Source organism: Sorghum bicolor, chromosome 1 (genome assembly GCF_000003195.3).
Source record: "Sorghum bicolor cultivar BTx623 chromosome 1, Sorghum_bicolor_NCBIv3, whole genome shotgun sequence".
Taxonomy (NCBI): Eukaryota; Viridiplantae; Streptophyta; class Magnoliopsida; order Poales; family Poaceae; genus Sorghum; species Sorghum bicolor.
In genome coordinates, this window is record NC_012870.2 from 69,025,337 (window position 1) to 69,045,206 (window position 19,870).

Genomic DNA, 19,870 nt, shown 5'->3' on the forward strand with positions numbered 1-19,870 from the left:
CTATATAAGGAGGGGCAAGGGACCCCCCTAGGACAGATTATCTCTCAACACAATCCAATACAACCAGACGCAGGACGTAGGTATTACGCCAACTCGGCGGCCGAACCTGGATAAAAAGCTTGTCCGTGTCTTGCGTCACCATCGAGTTCGTAGTTTGCGCACCGTCTACCGATAAACTACTACCGTGGGTATACCCCAAGGTAGACTGCCGACTAGCTTTCGTCGACAGTGGCGCGCCAGGTAGGGGGTGTGCGTACAGCTCTCCCGACGAACAAGATGGCCATCATCCCCGACTTCGCGGCCATGGCGGGCGACTTCACGTTCACCGTCAGCTTCAACAACTTCACCGCCATGACCACGGAGGAGGTGTAGATCCGATCTGCGCCAACCACTTCTTCATCCACGTCGGCGGCGGCTTCAACCACGCTGGCTACGACTCCGACTACTCCAGCAACGTCTCCGACCACGCCGACAACGCGTCACCCGCTTCCCTGCTACAAAGAGAGGCAGATCGACAACACCGACCTGCTCGGGCCATCGACCAAATTGTTTAGCCTACTTGCTCTGACCACCAGTCGCAAATAATAATCGCCGCGAAGAACGACGCTACGACAACCGCGACCACCGTCATGACAAGTCGAAAAGCTCGAGGGCCGGACAATTTTGTCGTCACCGACTAGACTTTCATCCAAAGATAAGTACACTTCTAATATCTTATTTATTTTTGGCATAATATTTTTTATTATCATTCAAAAAAACTTTTTGTTTAGCCACACTAGTTTTTTCTTCTACACGAGCTTTCCAGAGCCGGTACTGTCTCCGACTCCTCCCTACACGTGCACGAGATCCGCCCTCTGCGTTCCGGGTGGTCGGCAGTAGCTCTCTGGCGAGGCTGACAATCCCACGCGTGTCTAGGTTCCGCACCTCATGCTGATTGTTGGCTAGACCAGAGCTGGTACAAGCTCTAGGATGAATTAACTACTTGTGCTAATTTTATAACAAAAAATCTAAAACTTATCTCAGTACTGATTTTTATCTAAAGTTTATTTATACATCATGTACTACCTATTCTTTATATTTATTTTTCAGGGGTTTGGCCCAGTCGACAAGCTACGCTCGGGGACTCGTCGACTATTCCCTACGCTGTGCCCGGGGACTGCTCCGACCACCGAGCACGTTTACGTTCCCAACCACGCTCGGGGACTTGTCGACTACTCTCTATGCTGTGCTCGAAGACTGTGCCGACCACCGAGCACGTTTACGTTCCCAACCACGCTCGGGGACTTGTCCACCGGTCCCTACGCCGTGCTCGGGGACTGTGCCGACCACCGAGCACTATACGCTCGGGGACTGGTCGACCAGCTCACCAATTTAAGAACTTGGGGACTGCACCGACCACCGAGCACTATACGCTCGGGGACTGGTCGACCAGCCCACCAATTTGAGAATTCGGGGACTGCACCGACCACCGAGCACTTGATGCTCGAGGACTGGTCGCCCAGTCTATTAACTCGGATGTGAAGGACTGCACCGACCACCGAGCACTTGATGCTCGGGGACTGGTCGCCCAGTCTATCAGCCCGGAACTTCGAAAATTCCGGCGACCACTGAACGCTCGATGCCCGGGGACTGGTCGCCCAATATAGCAACTCAGAATTCTAAGGAGTGCGCTTGGTGCTTGGGGCCTGGTTGTCATACTTTTGTACACCCGGAGACTGGTCGATTAGTCTATTCAACTGCAGACGGACTGGTACTTTCAATTTTTTTAGACCTTGCTACAAGGCTCATACTTCGCCTTACAGCAAGCTCGGGGACTACATCGGTACGATGCATCTGGCGATGCATCTCAGTTACAGAATTTCTTTGAGGACTTTTCTTTTAACCCTGGCACCACGTGCCTACGTCACCTACTACCAGACTTGGGGACTAAGTGGGCACACTTCACCTTGCGGTGAATATGTTTGCTTTTTTGAGAATAATACCTTACAAAAAAGTAAAGTGGGCACACTTCACGAGGAAAGAAATCTTTTTTAATTTAGAGCACCATGCATTCTTCGAACAACCTGCTTCTTCGATGTCAATGTTGATCAACTGTCTTTTGAGTTGGTCAAAATACCGTTGCAACTGTTCGGGCAACTTTCCTGAAGACGTCAAGCCTCACTGATCGAAGAAGCTCAAGACGGCGTGTTACATCACAATACATGGTGCTCGGGGACTAACTGTGGGGGTATAAACCCCTATACCCTTACGGCTAGACTTGGGCCAGGAGGCTTGGCCCATTACGAGACGAGTTCAAAGCTTGATTCGACAGCTTAGAGTTTTGCGCAAGGAAACAAGATGTGGAGATCAAGCAGGATTCTAGTCGGTTAGAATAGGAATTGATATCGAATTATCCATAGCAATTGTAACCGACTAGGATTAGTTTCTAGATCTGTAACCCTGCCCTCCAGACTATATAAGGAGGGGCAAGGGACCCCCCCTAGGACAGATTATCTCTCAACACAATCCAATACAACCAGACGCAGGACGTAGGTATTACGCCAACTCGGCGGCCGAACCTGGATAAAAAGCTTGTCCGTGTCTTGCGTCACCATCGAGTTCGTAGTTTGCGCACCGTCTACCGATAAACTACTACCGTGGGTATACCCCAAGGTAGACTGCCGACTAGCTTTCGTCGACAATAAATAACATCAAAAGTTCAAACACTAATAGACCGTCGACCCTTACCCGTTTGTGTCTCTGTGATATTAGCTTATCCCTGTGTTCCTCCACCACGTCAGACCAACAAAAAAAAAAGGCTAGTATAATTGGCCAAGACACCAGAATCTTGTGAAAACAAAAGACAGTACACATGGTTAAGTATAGAAATGGTCCGCTATGTATTCAACATCTCGACAGGACTGTAGCACTCGCCCAATTACATTGGCAGAGTTGAGGGAGAGATAAGTCAGTAATTCTGGTTTACCGAACGACAAAACTGTCCAGTAAACGTTATACACAATTTTACTCTCTTCGTTCAGCTATGTACAAACCGTAATAAAGATAATAAATGTTAGATCTAAAACTCTTGCAAAACTTGCAATAGTCGTCTACCTAAGGACAGGCTTTTGTTTGGTCGGTGACAGTTGAACGTCTCCGTTCAAAACAGATCCCACGAACCTTTCAGCTTCTTCCAATGTCACCTCGCCGTCGTACACCGCGAACCTCCCCCGGCGAGGCTTGTAGGCGATGAGCAGTTTGTCAGATGACCTATATCCAGACTTGTCAAACGATGACAGGAATGCAGATTGTTTGTCCTTATCCAACAAAGCATAGGAGACTGCATTTCTGGAATTATAGTTCTGCCCCCTTATCAGAGTCTTCTTAGATATCTGGATGCAATCACCAGAAAAGAGATGGGATGTGTGAACAAATGGCTATACCGAAGATTAAGGAAAGAACAACCACAAGATAATAGATGTTACTATGCATTCAGAAGAACAAGAAAACATGTGCTTCTGCTATCTACTATGATTTGGCTTTTCAAAACAGAAGATATACCTCAGACAGGACTGTTTCAAGCTGCCCCTTGGCTTTGTTTGATCCGAAAACACCAATGATGCATACTGAAGTCTTATCTCCACATATTTCCTCAAAGTTGGAAGCTGTGAGGAGAGGGACCTTTTTTTCTTCCCATTGACTGGAAGGTTTGCTGTTAGCTTGACTCGATGACAGCTTCTTATTCTTCTTCTCAAAACTTTCTAGCAGTGTCTTCAATTCCTTGATACCAGATCTGAGATCTTTCACCGAAATGCCATCCTTCAGAAGGAGCTCCTCACCATTCACGGTTCGGCCAATTACAGCTGGAAGATTCTTCACACCAAGACTTTTGAGCAGCGGATGAGAAACATCATGAACCTAAACATGCACAGCAGTTTCTCATGTTACACATGCTTCGGTTGTTGTTGTTTATCAAGTCCTAATAGCATATAAGAGTTACCCCCTGATTGTTCACCAGCATGGTAAAGGTATGCTGTTTTAATGGAAGCTCAAGCATCTACTGTCTTCGTTCCAAACTGTAAGTCGTTTTAGATTTGTCCTAAGCCAAACTTGTCTAACTAATTTATAAAAGAAAAAATTAGCATCTACAAATCAAACTGATACACTATCAAAATATGTCATGGTGTATATAATGAATGGCGTATCTAATCTAACGAATCTAGTTTGATGCTGTATATGTTTGTGTGTGTTTTTATATAAAGCTAGAAAAGGTTGACTTAGGATAAAAGTAAAACGACTCAGAGTTAGGAACAGAGTGAGTAAATTATTTTTCATACCATTTTTATATTATAACCATTCATTACTGCTTACTGCCCAGAAGCAACTAGACCCCACACCAATCGACATCTCACAGTATGCTACTCCCTCCATCCCAAATAATAAGTCTTTCCAGGAATCTTGGAGAGTCAAAACATCTCAAGTTTGACCAATATTATAGAAAAAATTAGAAAGATTTATAACATCAAATAAATATTAATATGAAAATATAACTAATGAAGAACCTAATGATACTTAGTTGGTATCATAAATATTATTATGTTATCATATAAATTTGGTCAAACTTAAATACTTTGACTCTCCATGATTCTTTGAATGACTTATAATTTGGGATGGAGGGAGTATGTGCCAAGTTTTCCCATGTCGAGCATAGTAATTATTAAGGCCTAGAATTTCCTAAGCCTGGCAACCAAATGGAGCAGTAACAGCTGGTCAAATTACTCACCTCAGCATCATAAAAAATTAATCGATTGCGGAACATCCCACTGATAGCACGCCACATTGCTGGTGTGTCCTTCTTACTCGATAGTAAGAGCACTTGAGGAAGGTTTGGTAGAACATTTAAAGGGAAGCTGAATTGGCCAATATCTACCCGTTTGGAGAATCTTGGCAGGTGCTCTTGACAAAATGTCTTCAAGCTCTTAGCATCATGTTCTCCAGAATACTCATGCAAAGACCCTTTTTCTGTAGTAGCATATGAATAGATGAAGAGGCGGGCCAATTTCCCTATAGAAACACCAGACCTTTTGCAAAGAGTTTTTTCATTGTCACAGTTGACCTTACCAGCCTGCACAAATAGAAGGCTATTAGGTATGTATGTCCGTGCCATATGTTGAGGAGTGCTATATATTTCATTATCGTTTTTGTACATCAGCTTACCCTCAGAGCACCATCCAGTGAATGGACCACATCCTGCATGACACTCTCTAGCACAAATTGACCTTTTGACTGGGGTGTATAAAATAATAGAAGCCAAGTAGTTCCTTGGTCAGCTACTTCTTTATTGAAAACTTGCGTGGTGACATCCTGAATCTTGGCAGTGCCAGAATGCTGACCAGAAGTTCCAGAGTTGGCTCTAGCTGAGCCAGTTGATCCACCAAAATGGCTGTCGCCCATTGATCCACCACTAAAAAGGTTCGAGAAAACATCACCAACATCAAAACCACCACCAAACGGGTTTCCACCACTGGCGCCAGGTTTACCACCAAAAGAAAAGGAAAACGTTTTTGTATTTCCTTGACCACCCATTGTCTGCCATCCATTACCAGATGTAAAATGACTGGACTTGGGGCCACCACCAAAGTATGTATAGCCCTCATGATTTCCAAAATTCCCACCACCAAATCCAGGGTTACCCTTCTCATCCCCGTAGAGGTCATAGTTTTTCCTCTTCTCTTCATCAGATAGAATCTCATATGCTGCAAAGGCGGAACAATGTTCCTTCAGTATTACAGAAAAAGGCACTGCTACTCTAATCTAGCATTAGCAGATAATCTGGAACGAAACTAGTTTATGGAATATAGTTACATGACCCTTATTTGCCTGATAATTCAGAATTAAGAGAAGCAGAATGGGTTAAACAAAGAGCATGTACTATTACAAGACGTTTTGCACCTAAACAAACCCAGGGAGACAACATGGAATGTTAAAAATAGGTAATAGCAAGGAATTTAGAGTTGACTCCACCACTAAAAGAAGAGACAGGACCATCCATCCCTGATAGTCCCAAAAGGCCCAGACCAAACACACTGTTAAAAGCAACCAGATCAATTCAAAGGACTCCGGACATGTGCAGATATGATGATGCCATGGCCATTGCAATGGACAATGCCAAATAAAAGACTATCTCATACACATCATCAGCATATACAAATTCTTAATCAAAATAGATATTGAAGAAAAATAGAGGTTCTTACCATTGTTTATTTCTTCAAATTTTTCCTGAGCACCCTTGCCTTTATTCTTGTCAGGGTGGTATTTTAGAGAAAGCCTATTATAAACATCATAAATAAGATGAGTTGATCTAAGCTATAGGCTGAAACTAAATTGCATCGTTTATCGTTTACTTGAATTAAAAGTTGAAGACATAAACAAATCTGAACTTACTTGTGAAAGGCTTTCTGAATATCCCGTTGGCTGGCATTCTTGTCAACTCCTAGAACCTGAAACCAAAAAAGATCAATCATGAGAACACGCATCAATCATCTAGAACAGATATAGCTACTCATAAATGTTAGGATTATGCCTGGATTTGAAAAAGGCTCAGATGGAAGTAACATTTCCGGTTTGAAGCGGGACCACTATCTGATATTTACTGCTTGACAATTATGGAATTTACAAATAGTGAACATAGCTACCAAACCATTTTAGTACATTGTACATGTAAAACTGTTTAGAGACAGATCAACAGATAGTATCACACCACTACGAACCGCACGCGTGCAAAGTTAGCATTGTCATTTGTTCATTAATATTTCATATTGCATACGCCGTGTAATCAGTTGAAAAAATGCCTAGAGGTTAACCAAGGAATACGCAGCAATAATCCACAAAAATTACTCGCCTTGTAGGGATCTATAGTTTTGGCCGCTGCGACGTGCAAGACGACCGAACTGAGGACGAGCGAGGCGACGAGGAGAGACCGGAGGGGAATCCCCATCCCGGCGTTGCGAGCGGCTCCGATTCGATTCTGCTTCGCCGGGTGAAGCTTCCAGCGCTCGGTTTGCTCGGGTTTTCTTCCGCTGGGCAATATCTGGGTTGAATTCAGGCTGGGATTTGGAGGGAAGCGGAGGAAGACAGGCATTTGGATTTGGCCATGGAGGAAGGGCCGCCGTTTTTAGAGAGGAAGGCGTCGGTTCGGTCGAGATGTTTCGCGACACAAGGTACACGTGGCGCTTGAGAGGTAGCTCCAGCGAACTCGACCAATAGAATTCGACCATTCGAGCCCGGTTGCGTGGCCAGCGCACTGATAAGTTGGGACCACATGCCATGTAGGACGCATAGGAGTGTGTGGACTCGCGACAATCACAACGGCGGATCGACTTATTTACTTATTTATTTATTTAGACCTCGTTTAGTTCACTTCAAAACTAAAAAAATTAAGATTTTATATCACATTGAATCTTGCGGTACATATACAAAATATTAAATAAAAAATAACTAATTGTACAATTTATCTGTAATTTACGAGATAAATGTTTTAAATCTAGTCAGTCCATAACTGAATAATAAATAAAAACGAAAATATTATAATACTTAAAAAATTTTCACCCGCTCATTAAACAAAAGGCTTAGGACTTGTTTGGATAGGAGAATCGTTTCGGATTTTCACTTGGAACCTAAGAGCATCTCCAACAGTTTGGTATTTTTAGTTTGCCAAATCACATCATTTGGCAACTCACAAAATAATAATATGAGGAAAAAAGCATCCATCTCCAACAGTTTGGCATAATTTACTCCCCAAAATCTAACAAACTTGCATTAGGAGCCCTGAAAAAGAAACAAAATTGCATTCACGTCCTTCTTCATCGACCCCCGGATGTCTCCGGGATGGATCCAGCTACAACCAACGCTCCGGACGGCCGGCCGGCCGGCGGCCGGGCAGCAACTGCATGACGAAGGAGATTCTCTCCAAGCGGTTATGCATGTACGTACCAACAGTAGGCTGATGGCCCTGGCCGTGCAACACCACACCGCCGATGCGCTACGCTGCCCTGCATGGCGCGGCCCTACGCTGTGCTGCATGGCGCACGCCGGCGGGGCGATCCAATCTGTCGCACAAAAGGGTGCCCCCGACCACGATAGCATGACAGCCCGTGCAGGTGCCAAGCACGACGCTCGGCCGTGGAGATACCGCGCTACTACTGCACGACGAAGAAGGAAGCCGCGGGTGACGAAGGGGCGATGCGCGGCGATGCGCGCGCGTATATTTGCGCGCACAAGGGCTACTTTTAGCAAGTTGGGAAATTTTGGCAAGTAATATGGCAAACTGTTGGAGAGGGTTTTTTTTCACATTTTGCTAAAAATTAAGGATGGCAAGTTCGAATGGCAAACTAACGTTTGAACAGGAGAGATGTTTCAGCTGATGAGAATTAGGTGCATTACTTTCAAATGGTCTTTTTAGCAAATGATTTTGAACTGAAACGTTTCACCGTTTTCACATACGCACCTGAACGGCTGGAGCTGGTTTTGCACAAATTCTTATCTTATTGCTTCTTACTGTTTTTTCAATTAATTTTTTTAAGTGTAAAAAGTAAAAATGGTTTGTATTTAAGTTGACCTCCATCCACAAAAAAGTTTAGATTTTTTTTTCACATATTCTTATTTACATGATTTTTTGGATCAGAATCAGGTTACCAGCCAAACGGTTACATAAAGTAATTCCGATTCATCATCAGAAATGTTTGTTGAGAGAATCTTAAATGCTAAACATTTCCACAAAAACTCTAGAGCCCAACCAAATTGGTAGGAATCCATATTCTCATAGAAATGCTAAACGTTCATGAGATCGTTTAGCTGGTATGCTAAATTGTAATTCGCAGCAATATATATATACTTTCTTAGAAAATCATATAGATAAAAACATGTTCTAAATTTTTTTTTGTCAGCGAAGAAAAGCTTATATTTTATTTTATTGCATAAAAATGAATTATAAACAAATATTTTCTTAGAAGAGAAGGGGGCAAAAGAAACTATAGTAAAATTATTGTCTAACCAGCATGTAGGTGATTCTACTTTTTTTTTTGATGTTTCACCGGGGGGGAGTAAAACTCCCCATCTGAATTTGTATATATGATTAGCCCAAAACGGCTCGGATGATTACATAATACATTTACTTTTTTACACGCCCCTGGTGCCGCTGCACGGGGGGTTTTCTCCACCGATCAGCCTATTGCCAGATCGAAAACAGCACACCAGTTGTCTGCACAGTTCTTCTCTTTCCTGGGCAGCCGGTGTCTCCACAATTCCGCCACCGATTTGCAGGTGCGAAGCAATTGCCCAACGCTCAGGAATAGTTCCTAGGCAAAGAAAGAGAAACCTTTCTGAGCTTTTTAGCGTTTGATCGTTTGGCACACATTGTTGACGTCTACCCTTAATAGGGGGGCACGGTTAGTGACTAAAATACCAAACACCTTTCTCTAAAATCCCACTAAATTTTAGAGACTTTAGTAACCAATGGGCTGCTAAAAGTTACTAAAGTGTATACTTCCCAGGGAATACTCACAGCACCACAAATCAGTATTCACAATCCTGCACTCGTGCATCCGCTCGCGCCCGCGAGCAGTTTCGCTCGCTCGCTCGCTCACTGCGCCGCCACCGCCTTCTCTGCCGCCGTCGGCCCTCCTCTCCACGTCCCCACCACCGCAACTCCTCCTCCAGATGCCAGATCGACATGGCCGGGAAGGTACGTGGCTACCGCGACTTCTTCTCTCAATCTGCTTCTTCTTCCATTCGCAACTCCTTTGGTTTCGCCAACGACTACGACTTCTTCTCCGATGCGCCGACAGCTCCCAGCCTCTCTACTTCCCGAGCGCGCATGGAGAACGTGGATCTCAAATCCCATGTGGATGGCTTCCTCTACCTTGAGTTCTACTCTGGCTACCTACAGTCAGAAGGAATGGACGGTGAGTTACCCTCTCTTGGTCATGGCGCCAGATCGGGGCACGACAGCAGCGTGCGGGAGCAACCATGGGTAGCAGCACGCCAAGCCAGGGGCACAACAACCTTTATTTAAGTACTTCAAAGCTATTTAGTCACTTTTAGTTAGGGAAACCAAACATAGTGCTGCTAAAGTTTAGTAGGATCACTAAACGAACCAAACTGGCCCTAAGATTGATCAACCGAGTCTTACAACACGATACCATAAATTTTTATTTATAGTAAAAGTACTTATAAATCAAATGTTTAAGAATTTTTATTAAGAATATATTATAGAAGAATTACCAATAATATGCTCCTACAAAACTAAACTTCAAAAATATTTATAACTAGGTACAAAATTAAGTTGGATGTTTTCTCAATGCTAGGATAGCTAAACTAACGCCATGACTCATGAGTCTATGGGCGGAGCTATGTTGTTTAGTATGGGTGTGGCTGCACCCACGTAAAATTGAAAAGATAGTAGAAAAACTTAAATTTTCACTATATTTGCACCACGTTTTATAGATCTCTGCATGCACAATACAAGGTGCATCCCACTTGGATTTGGTCTAGCTCCGCCACTGCATGAGTCTATGTTTGCCTCGTGAAAATAAAAAGTGTGGAAGTAAGAGACAAGAAAAGTGATATAAGTGGCTTTAAATTATGCTCTATCTTATATGTTGAAATAGCTTGGATCTTAATAGAGTTCATTTTTTGTGCTTGTTTATATGAGTAAAAGATCTCATTATCTATTATAATTAATTGATGTAAATCACCCTATATTACGTTGAAACCACATGCAAAACTACATACTCCTATGTGGGTAGGATATGGATTGGCTCAACTAACACCGAGTATCCCTATCCATCGGTCCTACTCTCCGTGGGATTAGGCCCAAACGAGAAACAGCGGCTAGACTTTAATTAAAAGTTAGGTGTTAGAGTATCTCCAGTATTTTTTTTCATCGACTTTTTATTTTTATTTTATTGGTAAAGTAAAAAAAAATTCTTTTTAATAGTTTAGCATCTTTCCTTCCCATCTTTTTCAATCTCACAAAATTTTATCCTAGATGCACATATATGCGTGTGGAGTAGGAGCCCACATATGAAGTTTCCCAGCCCATCTAGTAAGAAAAAGAAAGACAAGATTTCAAGTGAGAAAAACGTAAGAGAGAAAGATTCGGTGGAAAGGTTTAAACGTGTATAGAAACAAATTGAGGGATCCTCGTACAAAATTTAAAACCGGGTCGTAAGAAAAAGTGCCGAGAAAACAAATATTAGGATAAAAATATAGAAAACTCTTAGAGATGACTTCTTTTTTTCTCCTCATACCAATTTTCTCTCTAATAATTTGGCATCTTTCCTCCATATTTTTTCAACCTCACAAAAAATTTATCCCCGAGCGCATATATATGCGCGTGACCTAGGAGCGAGCATCTTAAGTTTCCCGGCCCATCTAGTAAGCAGAAAGAAAGACAGAATTCTAGGTGAGAAAAATATAAGAGAGAAAGATTCAGTGGAAAGGTTTAAATGTATACAGAAACAAATTCAGGGTTCCTCATACATAAGACTGGGTCGTAAAAAAACCGAGAAAACAAATATTAGGGTAAAAATATAGGAAACTCTTAGAGATGACTTTTTTTTCTCTCCTCACACTAATTTAGGAGTTGACAAACACCATATTTGGGAAACAAAATATGAAGATCTCTTGAAGATGCTCCTAAGCATTGTTTAGTTGTTGGGGTGAAAAAATTTTGGATACTGTAGCACTTTCATTTGTATTTGAGAACAATTGTTCAGTTATGGATTTACTAGGCTCAAAAGATTTATCCCATAAATTACAGACGAATTGTGTAACTAGTTATTGTTTTTATCTATATTTAATACTCCATGCACGTGCCACAAGATTCGATATGATAAGAAATCTTCAAAAGTTTTTAGATTTTGAAATGAACTAAACACGGACACGGCTTTAGAGAAACTCCAAGAGACTCTCTATATCTTTCATAAATGATAGGAATAGATATTTTAGTAAAAAATACCCTCCTATAACTTGTCTAAATGGTTATGCAAATATAACCATCTTGTATTTCGGGTATATCTTTAGCAAAAATAAAAGACGAGAATGACTTTCTAGTGTGCATATGAAATATAGAAAAAAAATTGGAGGATGAAAATATATAGAAAACGAATTTTATAAAAAAGATAATTCATTTAGATAATGAGTTTATGAGAACTCTTGAAAATACTCTAAACATACGAGAGTAGTATAGGAGTACTACGAAATTCCTCTACGCAATTATAAAAAAAAACGTCTACGCAACCGTAGTGTATTCGACAACACATCTCAACCGTCAATTGAACAAATCACCTGTAAAATCGACGGCGTCAGCATTCAAATTCGATTGTAAAACATCCATATATTCAATCTAGACTAACCAGAGGAGACGGGTGAACGTGAGACTCCGCCCGGAACGCAACGAGTACGCAACCCTACTAGGCAAATCGCTTTCCCAAAGCCGAACCCTTTCGGCCGCGCACGTCCCCACCCCCACGTCTCAACTTTATAGCCGCCCCCTCCCCACCGCCGCGGCCGCCACGGACAGCAGCAACCGGTAGCAGGAGCGCAGCCAGCAAGCGCAGGCCCCAAGCCCTACTGCAACCGCCGACGCCACCGCGCCGAACGCCATGGCCGACCCCGCGGAGCACCGTCCAGCGGAGGAGGAGGAGGAGGCCGCGGCGGCCGGCGAGGATGAGGACACCGGCGCCCAGGTCGCCCCCATCGTGAAGCTTGAGGAGGTCGCCGTTACCACCGGAGAGGAGGACGAGGACGTGCTCCTCGACATGTGAGTCATCCGCGTCCGCTTCGATCCTTCCCCTCCCCGATCCATCCGCTCCGATCCGATTTGGCTAGGTCTTGTTGATCTGACGATGTGTGGCGATTGTGCAGGAAAGCGAAGCTATACCGGTTCGATAAGGATGGGAACCAGTGGAAAGAGCGCGGAACAGGCACTGTTAAGCTGCTCAAGCACAAGGAGACCGCCAAGGTCCGCCTCGTGATGCGTCAGGCGAAGACGCTTAAGATCTGTGCTAACCATCTCGGTAATCACTAATCACTGTCTGGGATTTTCGTTGGCGATTTCGATCTGGCTGGTTAGGTTTTGACATTGGAGAGTATTGCTTACCGCTTTTTCTCCGTATGCACAGTGGTGGCGACGACTAAGATGCAGGAGCACGCGGGGAGCGACAAGTCGTGCGTGTGGCACGCGCTGGACTTCGCCGAAGGCGAGCTCAAGGAGGAGATGTTCGCCATCCGTTTTGGATCTGTCGAGAGTGAGCACCTAGAACCATATCTTACCTCTTTATTCCTCCTTGCATCTGTTCATTAGAGCTAGCAGCTTGCACTGTCGTAATGTTTTGGTATCTCCGTTGATTGTACTGGTTATTGTTGTTTTTGCTTACTTTTGTCTTGAGAAAAGTTGATCGATCACTGGCCTATGGATCTATGAATTATGTGATAAGCTAAGTTTGTTGGATGCGATTCATATGTTGTATTTGTTTTTGATATATATTGTTCGGTGATCCTCCTTGATATCATGAATGCCCCAGCAACTCTTAGTTGCATCGTACTGGGCTTCGATCTCATAGTGCTGTCCACATAACAATCATCAATAAAGCTTCCTGTTTCTTGTTTCCATGATATGGTTTTGTTTCGCATTTGCCTATAGATCTTCCTGATCTTAGAATTTATTTCTGTATTTCTGGCATGCTACCCTTGGTGCAGTCACAGGCTGTCTGCTGTTCTTCAAGTATTTCAAGTCATTTCCAATGTGGGAGAATACTTGTGATAAAGCAGAACACATTTTATTTCCATCAATCACGATAGAACCTATTTTCTTAATCCAGACAAGACGAACACTCTAAATTTAGCGAACTGTTACTTTGGTCTCTAAACATGAATAGCAAGTTTCAATCGTGGTCATGACTTCGTAGCAAAAGTGCCAAGTTGGAAATGGTCCGAGACAGCTACTTTTGATCACCATTGGACCTTTTGTTGCCATGTGTCGTGTATATCTAGCAGTACCTTTTGTGCTTAGCAGCCATGCCGTTACTTCTTAGCTAATGATTCTCTGCATTAGCATGTATGCATTTTACTTGCATCATGAATAACTGATTAGTTTTGCTCACTCAGGTGCCAGATTATTGAGGTTAATGTTGCTGCTCAATGCACCATGAATAGTTAACTTTAAATTCACACTTCCATTCAGCTACTGCATCTATTGGTTAGCCTACACAGACATTCATGTTTATAGGACCATAGTAGCAGTATACTCCAAGGACCTAACAATTTAGTTTCCAGGGATCTTGGCAGCTTTTTCCCTGTGTTAGGAGGGCATCAGGTGCTTGCTTGCTTATATTGAGACATGTGGGGGATGATGATATGTATCATGCTTGTGTTGTTGGAAATTTTGTTTGATTATCTACAAGTATCTGACAGATCATCAGCGCTGTAGTTTAGGTATTTATTGCTATTTTTAGTTATAGTCTGGTCTCAGAATAAATCAACTTCTAGAGTTGTCGTAACTCGTAAGTCAAAACTATTTTAAGTTTGTCCTACTTTTTTATAGAAAAAGAACACTAACATGTATTGACATCAAATAAGTGTGTATATTATGAAAAACATATTTCATGTTGTATCTATACCTAATTATATGAATTTGGTGTCTTAAACATTGGTGCTCTTTTTGATGAATTTGGTCAAAACCTAAAAATGTTTAACTTCAGACAACTTTAGAAGTTGGAAGCTAGAAATTGTTCTTTTATACATTTGATGATAATTTGAGTTGTGGTGTTAGGTTGGGTTTACTTTTGTTTCTTTCTTTCTGAGATATCAATTGCTGTTGAATGATGATATTATGACAATTTAATATTTTTGGCATCCTTGTTTATTTTGAATTTGCTGCTTACTCTCTTGCGATTCTATTCAGATTGCAAGAAGTTTAAGGATATTGTTGAAGAGATAGCTGAACAGCAAGGAAACACTGAGGAGAAAGAAAATGAGGAAGCCTCCACTGCCGCTGATTTGGTAGAGAAGTTGACGGTGACAGAGGCCAGCAAGGAGGAAACTGTGGAGAAAGAGGAGGCTCCTGCATCTGATGATAAGAAGGATGCTAAAGAGTGAAGGCGTTTTTATCCGCAAACCAGGGTCAAATGAGTGTCCTTCCATTCATTTTGTTGTCAAGGTTCATCTTCCCTTCACAAATTTTCATTGTGTTTTCTCTGGGATGAATGCTTGTGGTAGGTGAAATCAGAGTCATCAGTCATCTACATGGTTTTCTTGGTTGATAGACTGTTATTTTTTAAGTCGTCTGTTTATCTGGGATGGCTGGGGTCAGCATGTCTGTACAATTATTTGGAGTTGCTTTTGGAATGGACGCGGTTTGATGAGTTTGCCTAAAGCTTGAAATGGTGGTGTTGTCTTTTCACTCCACTTCTCTTATTCGTTCGTTCTCAACAATATGAGATGCTATACTCTGTTGATCTATGTGCAAATCTTCTTGCCAGGCCATCCACATAAGGCCTTGTTTGGATGCATGTATATACACTTCAACACATGTGGATCAAGATGCATACATTCGCTTTCAAACAAGGCCTAAGACTGTTAATTGTTTGGTTCTGCCAAATAAGGCAGACCAGGATATATTGACCCGTCGATAAAACCATTCAACCCGCCTCCTTCGTCCTCGGATCTGTTGTTAGCGACTTATCATGTGTAGTGGTCACGCGTTCACTCGCGCCCACGGCACTCGCCCTCGCTGGAGCGGAGCCGGAGCCGAGCAGCCTCTTGTCACGTGGCACTCAACCTCGCCGGAGTTGGAGCCAAGAACGCCTCGCGGCGCAGGCCGCATGGTGCTCTCCTCTCCTTCGCGAGAGCCGGAGCCACAGCAGAGCAGACCGTGCCATGCCTCATCTCCTCGCCTTGCAACGACGCACTTGCGTTGCGTGGGTGGGGGCGTGATGAGGCGCGGCGCCGAGTACGAGTACCATTACGGCACTTGCCTGTTTCGCTACCGCTTCTGCCTTCTGGCCAGACCGTCGCAAGGGATGCACCAGCGACTCAGCGAGCCGTGCTGCTGCAGCTCAGTGCGGGGACGGGAACGAGGACGTGTACCTACGGGTCAGTGCGGGATGGATCCAGCCTATGACTATGAGCTGTTGCGATCAGCAACCAATGGCCATGGCGCGAAACAACCTGCAGCTCCGGCGCCTCTTCAGCACCGGCCACCGGCCACCAGTACACCTCTCGGCGCCTCCTTCGCCACTCGGCCTGGATGCGTTCGACTGAGTAGTAGATTGGATTAGGCGGTTTAAAACCATTAGCCTGCCTAAACCAACCCATTCAAATCTGCTCGTGCCTCATCCTTCAATCTTTTTTTCAAGTGCAGCAAGGCAAGATCTCCCGTAGGATACCTTGCAATATTACGTACCTACTGTACCGTGGAGCAATCTGCACCTGCTATCTGAATACCTATACGGTGGAATTGTATTGTGTCATGGTAGGCAGGAGTGCAGGACACGATTTTCCCAATGATGTGCAATAAAAGCCTACGCTGAAATCTTCGTGATCCACGGGATGCGCGTCGTACTCATTGCCGGTACGTACATTCCCATGGTAGGCAGGGCACGAATACCTCCAATGGGCCCATGGCATTGGTGTGCATATCTTCCATGTTGCCGGCGGAACGTGATGAACGCGTGGATCCCCGCGTACTTGGCTCGCATCCAACCGTGGTACAGGCACATCGTCTTGAAGCCACTTTGTCACGAGACAAGGCGAGGTGACAGCAAGCTGTTGGTGTACCGAAGATGTGTGATCCCATGGCTTGATGCGGGTTGTAGCGCGGGTACACATGTTTTCAGCGCGAATATGTGATGCTACCGGTAGCCACCCATTGATGGCGGTGGTTGCGCGCGCCTTACGACGGGTAAGAATGGCAGGCACGGCCCAAGGGGATGCCAATGCTTCCTTCCCGGCTGCTGTTTCAGCAAGGGAATTCGGCGGTTCATGTACGTGCGTCGTGCGGTACGGACAGACCCGATCTCTGAAGAAAAATTTGGCAATTCGCGTACAAAAACAGCCCAGCCCCTCTCTGAAATCGGAACAAAATCCTTGTGCTGCAAACATCTCAGAACCACGCATTCACGCGCTGCTGTCTGTGGGAGCCTGCGACTCTACCGTCTGCTCTGCTTCGGCGCGGTACTCAGCACAGCAATTGTGTGTCTGCTCTGCTTCGGCATGGTACTCAGCACGCTTGTACTACCTGGCATTTTGCCAGCTGCGTTTCCGTAAAAGAGTAGAATCTATCGTTTTGCCGTTCTGCAGATCCATGCCTACCTGTCATTCGGGGCCAGTTCAGAATCCAGACCACCATGGCAATGACACCATGGAAATGCCCTTTTGCAATTCCAGAAGAAGCGCCCTGTTTTCTTTTCTTCCTTTTTTTACCCCTAGCGAGTAATTAGTTTACTAATGTAATTAGTCAGCTTGGGTCTTGGCGCTTGGGAGTACTGAGCAATAGCATTTCTGAGAAAAAGAAATGCTAAGTTGAGCTTGTGTCGATACGCGGCGGCTCTGACGGCTGATCAACCCGATCATGGACGGCCACCCAGCCGATCAAAGAAGAACGCATACAAAACGCAAACGGCGTGCAAAGCTCATTGGCTGCTTGATTTGACACAAATTTTGATTGAATTGGGTGGACAAAGGGAACAACAGTACATAGTACTAGCACAGGCACAGGTACAACGGCCAACGGCGGCCAGCCGAGCCCTACTCCTACCACCCCAGACCCGCATTTATACCGACAGCGGTGACTGTGACAACCAGGACGGCCATGGCCACAGCGGAGCCCGCTGCTGCTGCCGCTGCCGACGGCGAGGACGACGACGTCACGATCACGGCCGTCCGAGAAGGCGGCGGCGCTGGGTACGACGAGCGCACTTGCGTTGCTAATTCTTGGCGCCTCGGAACTGGCAGGTGGGGCCCAGGTGTCGGTTGCCCAGGTGGCCCCGGTCCCCCACTCCACTTCCTCCCAGTCCCAGCTAGTTCGCGGCACGTTTGAGGCCAATTCGGCGACCCGCCCCTTGGCGCGCGCCATGACTTCGTCGTGCTTGCTCTCGGTCTCCGCGTCGTCGTCCATCGCCTCGGAGTCCGAAGTATCTGACGGGGCCCAATCGAGGACCGCGCGAGGCGACGGAGATGGAGACGGGGACGGCCACGGCAACGGCTCGCTGGCGTCGTCGCCAGCGTCCGTGGAAAGGAACGGGTGGCGCAGCAGCTGCTCGCAGCTCCACCGCTGGGCCGCGTCGCGGCGGAGGCACTTGTCGAGGAAATCGCGGCACGCGTCCGAGAGGCACGCGGGGATCGCGGGGCGCTTCCCGCCGAACCCGACGAGGAGCAGCAGCTCGCCGACCTCGCTGGCGCCCCCGAGCTCCGACCACGGGCGGTTCCCCGTGAGCAGCTCGAGCGCGGTGCATCCCAGGGCCCATACGTCTGACGCTGGCGTCGCCACGCCGCCGCGCGCGACCTCCGGAGCCATCCACGCGGGCGTCCCGCGCGGCCCGCGGGGCGTCGTCGCGGCGTCGTCGGAGACCAGCCTCGCCGCGCCGAAGTCAGCGAGCTTCGCGCCGCCGCAGCCTTGGCCTTGGGCGTCGCGGGGGCAGCCGAGGAGCACGTTCCGGCCCTTGACGTCCCCGTGCACGACGCCGGCCTCCTCGTGCAGGTACCGCAGCGCGGCGGCCACGCTCCGCAGGACGCCGCGCGCGCCGCGCTCCCCGAGGCCCCCGTGCGCCGCCGCCGCCGCCTCCGCGGCGCTGCCGCCGGGCACCAGCTCCATGTGCAGGTTCCTCGTCGCCCCCGTGGCGCCGTCATCGCCGAGGTACGCCACCACGTGGGGTGAGCTCAGGCGCTTCAGGATCCTTATCTCGCTCTCCAGGCACGCCATGGCTGCCGCCGGCGCGCTCTTCGCGTCCACCGACTTCACGGCGAAGGCGGTGCCCGTGGCCGTGTCCACGGCGAGGTGCACCGTGCCGAAGGCGCCCCTGCCGATGCATTTCCCGCGCAGCCACTCCATGTCCGAGCGTCTTCTTTGAATTGGAGTTGGAGCAGAGCCGACGAGTGGGAGGAACAGAGTGGGACAGGGAGAGGGGTGGAGGATGAGTGAATGAATTGCGAGAGGAGAGGAGTGCAAGAAACGGGGGAGTGTGCCGAGGGCGCTTATATAGTGTGGGGTTCCGGCGCGCTGCAATTTGTGTGGGCAAGGATTTCAGCCTGCGAATTTCGTTTTCTTTCGCTCTTTTTTTTCCCTCTCTCTCTCGTTGGCCTGTCCTTTGCTGGGATATCAACTTGATTCGCATGTTGGGCGGACGGGATATTAAACTCGACCGAATATTTATGGGATATATCATGGGGGGAATAAATCGGCTCGGGGCCTTGGTTTTCCGTAGAGGAGAGAAACGGAGAGGGTGCTGTGCAACTTGTGATGTTATCTTCGAGGTGCCGCTGCGTTGAGGCCACATGGGCGAAGATTTGGGATGAGTTTGATGGGGTTTCCCCCTGGATACATGGATGGATGACATTTACTCGCAAGGCTTCCTCACCTGTTAGGCCGAGTAAGGCTGTCACTATATATATGACTTTGTTCTATGTTATGTATGGTATTGGTAGATTAGGTTCACCGCAGTTTAAAAAAAAAAGATTAGGTTCACCGCAGTTATTTTCTTTGACGGTCACCAACTATATTGAACTAACTTGTTCCAAGGTAAGATTACTTTACTTTACCACCATAGGTTCCAAGAAACTTGTTGAGCTAGGAGAACCATTTTGGCTCACCAAGGATAGCAAGGGGGAATCG

At 46.0% G+C, this 19,870-nt stretch overlaps 3 protein-coding genes across 3 annotated transcripts; 1 reads left to right on the forward strand and 2 right to left on the reverse strand.

Annotated features, from left to right (window-relative positions):
* LOC8084717 (dnaJ protein ERDJ3A) lies at positions 2,856-7,204 on the reverse strand. Its single transcript, XM_002467987.2, has 7 exons — positions 6,881-7,204; positions 6,424-6,479; positions 6,234-6,307; positions 5,197-5,735; positions 4,763-5,104; positions 3,541-3,897; positions 2,856-3,371 (listed from the first exon to the last, which is right to left on the reverse strand). Exons 1-7 carry the CDS (start codon positions 7,118-7,120, stop codon positions 3,090-3,092), a joined length of 1,890 nt encoding a protein of 629 aa, XP_002468032.1. The 5' UTR covers positions 7,121-7,204; the 3' UTR covers positions 2,856-3,089.
* On the forward strand, positions 12,497-15,456 carry LOC8081427 (ran-binding protein 1 homolog c). The gene is made up of 4 exons (XM_002465370.2): positions 12,497-12,802; positions 12,907-13,058; positions 13,164-13,289; positions 14,945-15,456. Exons 1-4 carry the CDS (start codon positions 12,645-12,647, stop codon positions 15,136-15,138), a joined length of 630 nt encoding a protein of 209 aa, XP_002465415.1. The 5' UTR covers positions 12,497-12,644; the 3' UTR covers positions 15,139-15,456.
* On the reverse strand, positions 17,465-19,246 carry LOC8084031 (mitogen-activated protein kinase kinase kinase 2). The gene has a single exon (XM_002467988.2). The coding sequence runs from the start codon at positions 19,088-19,090 to the stop codon at positions 17,558-17,560; it is 1,533 nt and encodes a 510-aa protein (XP_002468033.2). The 5' UTR covers positions 19,091-19,246; the 3' UTR covers positions 17,465-17,557.

Excerpts from the sequence above, each read along its gene's own strand:
- LOC8084031 (XM_002467988.2), bottom strand. The coding sequence starts at position 19,090 with ATGGAGTGGCTGCGCGGGAAATGCATCGGCAGGGGCGCCTTCGGCACG.
- LOC8084717 (XM_002467987.2), bottom strand. The coding sequence starts at position 7,120 with ATGCCTGTCTTCCTCCGCTTCCCTCCAAATCCCAGCCTGAATTCAACC. Across the intron at positions 6,308-6,423 it reads ATTCAGAAAGCCTTTCACAA|GCTTTCTCTAAAATACCACC; the intron begins GTAAGTTCAGAT and ends TGTTTATAATAG. Across the intron at positions 3,898-4,762 it reads TAATTTTTTATGATGCTGAG|GTTCATGATGTTTCTCATCC; the intron begins GTGAGTAATTTG and ends GTGCATGTTTAG.
- LOC8081427 (XM_002465370.2), top strand. The coding sequence starts at position 12,645 with ATGGCCGACCCCGCGGAGCACCGTCCAGCGGAGGAGGAGGAGGAGGCC. Across the intron at positions 13,059-13,163 it reads GATCTGTGCTAACCATCTCG|TGGTGGCGACGACTAAGATG; the intron begins GTAATCACTAAT and ends CCGTATGCACAG. Across the intron at positions 13,290-14,944 it reads CCGTTTTGGATCTGTCGAGA|ATTGCAAGAAGTTTAAGGAT; the intron begins GTGAGCACCTAG and ends GATTCTATTCAG.